This window comes from Vollenhovia emeryi, unplaced genomic scaffold, assembly GCF_000949405.1.
Source record: "Vollenhovia emeryi isolate VEMERY1.0 unplaced genomic scaffold, V.emery_V1.0 DF940143.1, whole genome shotgun sequence".
Classification (NCBI taxonomy): Eukaryota; Metazoa; Arthropoda; class Insecta; order Hymenoptera; family Formicidae; genus Vollenhovia; species Vollenhovia emeryi.
In genome coordinates, this window is record NW_011966223.1 from 289 (window position 1) to 11,600 (window position 11,312).

The 11,312-nt window shown below is 41.5% G+C and overlaps 2 protein-coding genes across 2 annotated transcripts; both read right to left on the reverse strand.

The window, feature by feature from the left end:
• Positions 1-466: 466 nt before the first annotated feature.
• Positions 467-1,666, reverse strand: LOC105556282. Its single transcript, XM_012003364.1, has one exon. It carries the CDS (start codon positions 1,664-1,666, stop codon positions 467-469), a length of 1,200 nt encoding a protein of 399 aa, XP_011858754.1.
• Positions 1,667-5,999: 4,333 nt separating this feature from the next.
• LOC105556281 lies at positions 6,000-11,080 on the reverse strand. The gene is made up of 2 exons (XM_012003363.1): positions 10,355-11,080; positions 6,000-10,035 (listed from the first exon to the last, which is right to left on the reverse strand). Exons 1-2 carry the CDS (start codon positions 10,536-10,538, stop codon positions 9,191-9,193), a joined length of 1,029 nt encoding a protein of 342 aa, XP_011858753.1. The 5' UTR covers positions 10,539-11,080; the 3' UTR covers positions 6,000-9,190.
• Positions 11,081-11,312: the final 232 nt, after the last annotated feature.

Sequence of the window (11,312 nt, forward strand, 5' to 3'; positions counted from 1 at the left end):
AGGTTATACTGACTCACCCTGTATAAGAAAAGCTTAGAGTGTGAAGTAGTTATAAGATATTATTAAGATTTAATAAAATATTTTGTTGTATTTTTGTTTACATTATTAAATAAGTATTAAAAATTTGTCTCATTAATATTAATAATATTAATATTATTTCCTTTATTTCTTCCAATAAAATTTTATGCTTGATATTGTTTGGATATAACATTCTAATATAAAAAATAATAAACCTAGTTATTTGTACACTAAATAAGAGTATTATTTCTATCTTCCCTTCCCAAGTAGATAATAAGAAGAGCAACAACAACATAGGGCCATATGCGTGGAAGAGGATGTGAACGGGGAGAGAAGGAAATTAATAGACATCGTTTCAATATATAATATATATTTATTTTGCTTATACCAGCAATTGAATACACTTCTTAACACATGTTGTTACATATTTTTATGAACGCTGCTACATTTAGGTGATTTTGCGCACGACATTTGTCAGCGGGTTATACTGAACCACGCGATCGTGTATAATAAGACAGTACGCAGTGGTATTATTCGATACATTCTCTTTACACTCAAATTCCAATCTCACGTCCACAGTCGCGCTCTTAACCGATTCGTTTTGTCGAGAACAATCGATGACCACAAACGGACCATATTCTAGAAATTTGTATGCAGTGAGACCTGGCGCAAGATCATCGTTTCCGTAATAGCTCTTCCGGAATCGTAAAAACGCATCATACAAACTCGACCATTTGTTTTTATCGAAATCCAGATTCATATCATCGTATGGATAACAGTCCGAGTTCAGATAGAGTTTTACATTGCTCAATTTACAATGACTGAATTTACACGCATTCTCAGACATTATATTCTTCCGACCTGTTTGCAGAACGAAGATAACATATCGCGGCTTCTCGAGCTGAGTAGCTGTTTTAATAGCCCACGAATGTTTAGTCGTCTGCTGCAATAGCGGAAACTCATAGAGATCCCATGAACGAAAACACATATTGAGGTATCGTCCACTTTCCAAAGTACGCAGCATCGATAGCTTGTTCACCTTGTTTAACAACACATGCGGCATTCGCCACTGTATCTTGAATATTTCAAGCTGTGGCTCCAGTGTTACAGCTCCAAACAGACAATTGGTGTCGTTGCGTGATCGTATTAAAATCAATTCGTGACAAGCGTTAATTACCACGCGTTTGTAATCTTCACAGAATCCCAATAGCATGTTGAGCGGTACGCAAAAATTGAAATCTCCCTTCCCATTGAACGCCTCATCCCAGCCAGCATTCTTCAGAGTCGCCATTTTATCGACTGATGCCGAAACGTAGTTTTTGAGCGTGCTGGTTATTCCAACGTTTCTGGTACGATCAATCTCCACACCGTCAAGTTCATATCGGATCTCATCAAACATGAACGCGACGCAATTATTTCCCAGTACGACATCGGACTCAGGGATTTGTTTGGCAGTAGTTAGTTTTCCCTCGATGTACAGGAAACTTTCATGTGGCAACGTATAGAGATCCTGTTGTTGTATAGGTATTCTTATCTCATCGCTGTATTCAAATGTCGTGTTGGCAAACGGATTGTACGAGTGAGTTTCAATCTTGACGATGCGATCGTCGAAGACTGGCTCCTCCCCGATGTTGAGGATGTCAATCATTGTTTGCGCACCGCGAATCCCAATGATTTTAAAAATTCCACGTTCGCCGCGCTGAGCTTCTTTTTCCCACTGCAATCGGACGACTTGATATTATCGAAAGTTGACGCCACTGGTCTCACGATCTGCTCCGATCCGTTCAGTACGAGCATCTCATGTACACTCGCACGCGTTATCGTCGTCTCCGACGTATGTGCAATCTGACAGTGATCTCTTCTCCGCGAAAGTCGAGCAGTCGGCCGTTCTGGTCCACAACGCGTATCGTTAAATCAGTAATGCTCCGTGCGATGACTGGCAGGTAAATGATCTGCGTCGGCGTTTCCGATATCTTATATCCCGGTGGCACGCTCGGTGAAAATTTATGTATCGTGTGTACGGGTCTGCTGTTGCTGTACGCACCCGCGGTCACGTTGCACTCTACGCGGATAATGTTCACGTTGGTAATGTTGATCGGCAGGTCTGATTCATGCCACTTTCGTGGTTGTAGTATACGCGTCGATGAAAATCCCAGAAGTGATCCAATGTTGTTGGGCTTGCTAAAGTTTATTCTGAAGGCGCTTATAATTTCACTCCTCATCGTATTGTAATTAGCGCGCAACACAATCGGGTATTCATCGACATCGCCATCGTCGACGTCGTCGCTGCGTTTTTCACCATCGTCATTAGCTGTGTCATTAACTGCGTCATTAGCTATGTCATTATCTATGTCATTAGCTATGCCATTAGCTATGAAACGACGTATACGTTTCCGTGAAAGTGCACGCTTCAAAAACTCATTTATCGCTTGCAGTTCGTAGGATCCTTCGGGAATCGTAATTTCCGTGTCATCTTTGCCGAAGTAAAATTTATTATTCGAAGCATTCACATTCGATATCGTGTTGTAAGTTGAAAAATTCATTAAACCGAGCTCGTAATCGTCATCACTCAAATCTATGGCGGGGAAGTAGTTTACTGCGAGGACTCCACTCCTCCCGGTTAGCGTGAGTGTCAGTGACATGGTGGATGAAATACCGCTCAGCGTGTACTGAATCCTCGCGACGTCTCGCCAGACTTTAAATCTGTGTGAATCTGTCGTTAACCGTTTGGAGAAACCGTAGACTCAACTGTCCGCAGATGCTCTGATCGTAGGTCTGATGGGACGTTCGATTGTACTCTATCGTCACACCATCCCCGAAATACCACACCAGTTCTTTAGGCGGTCGGAGATTACCAAAACTATCGAAATATATCACACGGTTTCCCCTCTTTGCGTACGCTACCCAGTGAGTGCCGGAACCTGTCGCGTTGTCCAGATTGACGATACCGCTCTCGTTTCGATGTACGCCGCTTATCGGTAATGCATTTCGCATAAAGACACCTCTAAAGTGTCGTATACGCATTCGTCTTGCCAGTTGGTCCAATTGCACGTTCGTCGTTATACCCGTAGGCATTTTTAATGTTTTTTTGACGTTTTTTTTCCTTCCCTGTTTCGTTACACCTTGTCCACGTTTGTATGGAGCGAGATACACTCCGCGACCTTCCATCGCGTGATTGTGACGTTGCAGCTCCTCGAGCTGGCGTTGCGCAGCTTTGGCATCGTTCACCGCCTTCGCCACACCGGCTGCTTCGCCAATCATGGATCCGAGCACGCCCAGCATCGGCAGAATTGGCAAGAAACCACCGCGTTTCGCTACCGGAAGAATTCGCTTCTTTGTCGCTCTTTTCTTCTTCTTCTTTGTTTTCAAACCCCATACCGAGTTTTGTCTTTGCTTTCATAACCGCCCAAACAGCTGTAGCAGCAGCTTTCTCTCCAAGCGTTGAATCTCTAGCGGTAATGCGTTTCCGTGCTCTCTCGGCGAGTATCTTGTCCGCCACGTGTCTCTCGGCGAGTTCTTTACTGCGAGAATACGCAATGTCGTGTTCGCGGCACGCCGCGTCCAATAGATTTATCCCTCGATCTCCTCTCGCCAATCGTTCTTCCAGACGAGTGCCCGGGCCGCAAAACTGATAACCAGGGATATGCAGCTCGAAAGGAAGCGCGTTTAGTGCACGATTCAACAGACTGCCGCCACGTTTTACCGCTGTTGCGTCAACTGACATTCGCTGCAATTTTTTATCAACGGCGGTGGACCGTCGATGTGCGTCTGCTGAGACGGTAGATTGTAATGCTCCAGACAACGACGATACTGCACAACTTCCGAATCTGTCTTGATATGGTCGGGAAGTCTATCCCACACATAATCTATGCAATTATAAAATTCTTGCAATAGAATGACCTTTGGTATATACTTCAACTGTTCTGCTGTTAAATCGTATATGTCACTGTTATTCGACAAAAGCAGAAACATGACTGAGCGATTCGTTGTGTCGCGCCTGGTTAAATAGGTGTCGTCTACCGAGCGGTTTCACGCGCCTATAAATAGACGCACGATTTCCCTCCCCCTTTCAGTGTGAGAAATGAATTTTGTGCGACAGCCGTTGACGATACGCGTTAGGAATTACGACGACAGATTACGGTCGATGGGAGGGGATAACACCGAGAAACGCAAGCATGGTACGATGCTACCGACTAGTATCCGCGCGATCGTGTGCGGCCCCTCGAATTGCGGAAAAACAAATGTTCTCATAAGCTTACTGGAAAGTCCGCACGGTGTACGTTTCGAGAACGTGTACGTGTACTCAAAGTCGCTGCAACAACCGAAATATCAGTACTTGGAGCAGCTGTTGGAATCTGTTGACGAAATCGGATACTTTACGTTCTCCAATAACAGTGACGTCATTCCACCGAGCGAGGCGCGCCCGAACTCGATCTTTATCTTCGATGACGTGGCGTGCGACAAGTAAGACACTGTGAGAGAGTACTTTTCAATGGGGCGTCACTCGAGCGTCGACTGCTTTTATCTCTGTCAGACTTACGTGAGAATACCGAAACATCTTATACGCGACAACGCGAACCTGCTAATCCTATTCAAACAGGACGGTACCAATTTGAAACACGTTTACAACGATCATGTGAATACCGACATGTCGTACGATGATTTCTGTGCGTTGTGTGGCAGTTGCTGGCTAGACAAATACGGTTTCCTAGTGATAGACAAGGACAGTGCGCTCAAAAATGGACGATACAGAAAGGGATTTAACGCGTTCGCTGTACCAAGAACCGATTAGTCGTTGCCTGTATTCCGTTGGGTAAAAAGCGAGCGGTCAGCATGGCTGGGAGCGATGATATTAACAAGCGTGAAAAGATTGCGAGAGAGATTAAAAAAACGAGTGAATCAATTCGCAAGAAATATCGCGCTTTGAAGACCAGTAACATCGAGGATGATATTGCTGTGAAGACTCATTTTAAGCCAATCATTGAGCCGTTGCAAAAAATCGTTGACAACTCCAGCGGGGTGCGCGCGATTAAAGATGAGCCGATCAATGACGTAGAGATTGAAACGTTGTACGATCATAAGCGTGAAAAGGACGCGATACTGAAAAAGGTAAAGAAGCGTCGAGTCTCACCAGTTCACTCGCCGATCGAGTCAAAACAGTTATAAATCATACGATGCATTGAATACACTGGAAGCATCGTTGATAACATCCACACCGCGTACCATACATCCAGCGACGGTGGAGGCGGCGGCTACACATATCAACGAACCTTTTGAATCCGAAGATGTTTTCCAAACCACGGAGGATTCGCTCCCGACAGCCGTTCAACGCGAGATACAAACGCAACAGGGTCAAGCTGCGTTGCAGACGCACCTGGGTCCGCTGAGCCAAAAATATATCGAGGCAGTTTTACGCGGACCGCATACCAAAAGGTGTGGTACATACGGTGATATAGATTTTACGTACGGTGTTCATCTCGACAAGGATGGAATGAGGCTCGGTAGTAACGGTTCGACGTGGACAGCGATGATAATATAATTCTCGATGGCGTGCGATACAAAGGCACACCCGGTCTTTACGAGCTGATTTTCAAGAGACTTCCCGACGATGGGAAGTACACGACGGAGGATCTACAAAAGTACAAGAGTATACTTCTGGCAACAAATGTGCACAAGCGCAATTACAGCGTGGAAGGTCAAAAACTTGGTATTAGGGGGTACAAGTACAACCATATAATTGAACGATCAAACGAACTTACCTGTGAGTGAAGTTCGATCGTAATTATACGAAAAGCCTCGTTCGAGGAGATTACACGTGTAGTTTCCTTTTCATCCACTAGATGCCACAACTTTGAGAGTGAGAGAGAGAGAGCGACTGCGGCGCCCTCCCGCCTAGTCGCTCTCCTGCCTGTCGTTCGCCATCATTTTTCAGAGTTTGTCTTCTTAAAGCTGCTCTTTTAAATAGGGTTGGGTTTTTTTGGGGGGGGGGTGTAATCTCCTCGAACGAGGCTTTTCGTATAATTACGATCGAACTTCACTCACAGGTAAGTTCGTTTGATCGTTCAATTATACTTCAAGCCTCGTTCTCAGGATTACACGTGTAGTTATTCAGAGATAGCAGCTTTAAGACTTACAATTTTATTAGGATTTTTGAAGTTAAGTATTATACTTCTATTCTTACACATGTATCCTTACAATAGTATATAAATATATATATATATATACTATCAACCTTATTTTACTAGTAATATCCTCGTATTCTTATATTTCGGCCTTATACCAACAAAAAATTACCTATATATATATATATACTGTTTTTTAATATAAGAGTGTACGTAAAGAAAATATAACCTTTTTATATTCTTAAAATAGTATTTGCGAAAACGTCATCACTAACTGTGATTGGCCTGTTATAGAATTTCGCGAAGATCTGGGAGTTTTCTGTCCAACCTGCTGTTTTTCTAATTATTGCTAAGTTTAGTCCTTTACTGAAAGCTTTTGAAGTAGCAGCATGTCGAGTTGAATGATCTGAGAAAGTAGTTGTGTCTATCTTACTTTCTTTTAAAACTGATTTTATCCAATGACTGAAAGTCTGTGTGTTTGTTGCTTTGTGAGGTTTTCTTGTTGTGATAAATAATTGTTGTACTTTTCCTCTGATTTTCTCTGTGACTTCTAAATATTTGGTTAACAATCTGACTAAACATAATTCCGGTTTTTCATTAAAACTTTATAACACAATCAAAGGTTGAAATCTCCCAGGTCCTGACGTTTTTATTATTTCTGGAACTCTAATTTCCAGTCTTCCCTTCGACTTAGTAATATTGTTAATCTTTATATTAGTCAAGGTTTGAGCCCGGTGAGCTGTACATAACGCTAATAACATCGCTGTCTTTTTACTCAGAGCGTAGAGACTTAAGTCTTCTAAAGGATATAGACTTTCTAGGTGTTTTAGAACTAGGGAGACATCCCACGTAAACGCATATTTTGGTCGTGTAGGTTTCAGTCTAAAGATGCCTTTTAGGAATCGACAGATTAGTCTATTTTCTCCTATTTTATCTTTGGAAATTAACGAAATTGCTGACCTGTGGGAGTTTAGTGTCCCGTACGAAGCGCCGTTTTTAAAACAGTCTGTCAAGAATTGTATCACAATCTCACAAGACGGGTTATAAAAGTCTAGGTTGTTTTGTTCACAATATATGTTCCATTGTCGTAAGGACGATTCGTATTGTTTAATTGTTGATCCTGATATCGACGCTAACATTATCTCTAACGAATTTTCCGGTACGCCTTTTCTCAGAAAGGCTTCGCTGACAGCTTTCCTGCAATTAAACCTAGGTGCTTCGCTCTGGGGTGTTGGATTAACCTATTTGGTGACAAAGTAGATTAGGTTTTGGTTTAAATATAATTGGTTCTGATATCATTAATTTTGTAAATAACGGATACCATGGCTGGTTCGGCCAATTAGGAACAACCACTATACCACACGCTCTATCCTTTTTTATTTTAACTAAGGTTTTTAGAATTAGAATAAATGGGGGAAAGGCGTAAAAATTTAAATTGAACCATGAAAAAGTGAATGCATCTATTTGTTTCGCGTCTGGTTCTGGGAACCAGGACACAAATCTATCGCATTTGCAATTTGATTTTGTGGCAAATAAGTCAATCTCTGGATTACCTAATGACCTGATTATTTTATTGAACGCGAAGGGTGCTAATTTTCATTCACCATCTTCGTTTCTTAATCTTGATAAGGCATCTGCTTCGATATTATCTTTAGAAGCAATGTATGATGCAAATAAAAATATGTTTCTTTTTTCAGCCCATTTCCAGATTCTTCTGGCTAGATAGTGGTATTTTAAATATTTAACGCCTCCCATTTTATTGATATAGGATATAGCGGTGGTATTGTCTATTCTCAAGAGTATTTGACAATTTTTTAATTCAGACGCCAAACTCTTTAGGGCCAGTTCTACTGTTAGTAATTCTAAGTAGTTTATATGTTTTCTCTTTAGTGTTTCATTCCAAAACCCGTAAGTTCTGTCGTTATCTCCTACCGCGCCCCAACCGGTTTTTGATGCGTCTGTGTAAATTGTTGTTTCGTAATTCCCTGATTTAATCTGGTTGACTGAATCTTTTAGTTTACAACGCCACCAATCTAACTCTGGAATGATATACTTAGGGACAATCATTGTTTCGTCGTAATTATAATCGTTAATAATAAGTGCGAATAGTTTCTCTCTTTCTAACAATTTTGTATATAGAAATCCATATTCTATTGCTGGGCACGCTGCGACCAACTTACCGATTAATTGTGCAAATTCGTTAATTGAGCAAGTCTTTTTTGATTGAATTTTGTTCAACATATCAGTTAGATTATCTCTTTTTTCTCTTGTTAACTCTATGCAATATTTCTCCGAATCAATAATAAAGCCTAAGAATTTTCGTCTCGTCGAAGGTTCAAATTTACTCTTTCTTTCATTTATTAAGAAACCTAAGGATAGTAGTAATTCTTTTGTTTCGGATACGTTCCTTTCGCATTTTTCTATACTATCTTCTATGCATAATATATCATCTAGATATATAGTTGACGAGAAACCTTTACTCCTAAGGAACTTAACGACTGGCTTTAGTATCTTCGTAAAGATATAAGGACTTGTACATAGACCGAAAGGTAAACAAACGAATTCGAATGTTTTGTCTAGGAACTGAAATCTCAGATATTTTCTACTCTTATTGTGAATTGGGACTGCATAGTATGCGTCTTCGAGGTCTATTGAAGCCATAAAATAGTTCGGAAAAATCAATTTTATTGCCGTACGTAAATCTTCTAACTTAAAGTGGTTAGTATTAATAAATTCGTTTAATTTCTTTAGGTTCAAAATAAATCTATGAGATCCGTCGGGTTTTTTTATTAGGAAGTACGAAGATAAGAATTGATCTTTCCTCGGCGAACAAACTTGTATTGCCCCTTTGTCTAGTAATAGGTTAATAGCCTGGTTATAGTTCTTAATTTCGGTCTGGGTATTAAACTTAATTACTGGACATTGATTCTGTACCACTTTCGAGTTGAATTTGATTTCGTACCCCTGTATGGCATTTAGTACAAATTTGTTGTTTGTTATCTTTTGCCATTCAGGGAAGAAGTGTTTTAATCGGCCAGCGTTACCTACAATTACTTGTCTCTGTCGTGATGTCTGTGTCCTGATGATCTGGAGCTCCGGTGCGTCTGTGCCCTTGAGTTCAGAGGTTCCTTCGTCTTGAATGTCAGGCGAGGACGGTTCCGGCCTTGGGTGTTCGTGTAGCCTGCGCGGTTGGTGAGCGGCCTCCTCCCCTGCAGGCTTTTCCAGTTTAAAGTCTGTTTTGGACCTTGGTATTGGGTTGTAGCTCTTGGTGCTGTTTGATTTTTTACATTCTGTGATAACTTTTCTATATTTTTTGAGTCTTTAATTTTCTCTGCCAAATTATTTCCGAACAAAAAATTAGCTGGTTTTGTTTCTTTAAGCATGCTTTGGAATTGTTTCTTAACTCCCGGGTAAATAAACGCTTTTCGAGATACAGATTGATTATGGTGAATCTGTATAATTAATTTTGCTGCTTCGTTCAGTCTTTGTACGAAAGTCAGCTTATCCACGTCTTGTTCTGCCATAATCATTGTTAGGGTTGATCCGATCGCAGTCAATGCTGATCCGGCTAATTTTTGATTTTCCAGCATATATCTATCTCTTTTAATCGCTTGCTCTGTAAGTATGGCAGAGATTTCCGCATTTAGTTTTGGTGCGTCGAACTCGGTTGATCTTGCGTATTTCTCTGTTAGTTCGTCCTTAACTTTCTTATCTAGGCCGTGTGCAATCCAGTAATTCCACTGTAATTTTATAGACTCGTGAAGGGTAATGTCTAGCGCTTTCGACTTTTGAGGATCTTCACCCAGCATCTCCAAGATGTTTTCATCAATCGCTTCCTCATTTTCTACGCTATTTGGCGCTTTATTCTCATCCTGTTGTCTCTCTTCTCCTTCTTCTACATAACAAAACCAGGTTTTTATGTATATATAATTGTATCTATATATATATTATTACATTTATCTATTGTTTTCCCTATTATGTTTTGTCTCTCGTACAAACTCAATAGGAATCTAAAGAGCCTAATGGCTAATTTTTGATATGTTTTGCCTCTCGTGCAAACTCATCAAACAAGAGCTGATATTTTTTCTCGAGGTAGTGTTTGATCTGTTTTGCCTCTTGTGCAAACTCCTCAAACAGAGTCTAACCTGTCTTGCCTCTCGTGCAAGCTCGTTAGCTGTATTACCTTGAGACTTAAAGTTATATTATTCTCTTACCCAATTCTACTATTTCCTGGCCTGGATCATTCTTAGGGTCCTCTACCTGTTGGTCTTCCTCTAACCTTTCTTCCTCAGTACTGCTAGAGGAATCTGACTCTGCTTGAATCGTTTCCATCTTCCTCTGCAGTTTTCGTAGCTTTCTCTGCAGATATTCTATATCTGCTTTTCGCTTTCTGAGCATCTTGTACTACGAGTATTAGGTGATGCAATCTTCCTACTCACTCTCACGTGCAGCCTCTAGCGCACAACGAAAAAGAATGATGGCGAACGACAGGCAGGAGAGCGACTAGGCGGGAGGGCGCCGCAGTCGCTCTCTCTCTCTCACTCTCAAAGTTGTGGCATCTAGTGGATGAAAAGGAAACTACACGTGTAATCCTGAGAACGAGGCTTGAAGTATAATCGCACCGTTAGTGTCGGACGATGGGATAAAGACCCGGTCCAAGACGAAATCTGGAAAAGGATTACCTCGCGCTATGACGCTAAACAACAATGCGATTGATTACGTGCACTGGGATGATCCCAATGAGCTTGTGGACCGCCTACGATTGCTCGACGCTTCGCGCCGAGCCGGTCACAACGCGCATGACAACGAGATGCTGTCCATTATCGAAGAACTTCGTGAGGCTGGTTTTATTGTAAATTAACTCGAGTATCAACGAATCAGAAACATGTCTGTATGTCGGAAAAAACGGGTCTGTAAACGGGTCTGTATGTCGGAAAACGGGCCTGTAAACGGGTCTGTATGTTGGAAAACGGGCCTGTAAACGGGTCTGTATGTCGGAAAACGGGTCTGTAAACAGGTCTGTATTTCGGAAAACGGATCTTTAAACGGGTCTGTATGTCGGAGCTGTTAGAAAACATATATCGCACGATAATCTTTTCGCGCATACCATTACACCAACGATCACATCATCGAGACATGAGACCGTCAAAATCGAGTGGACGTAACGATTCC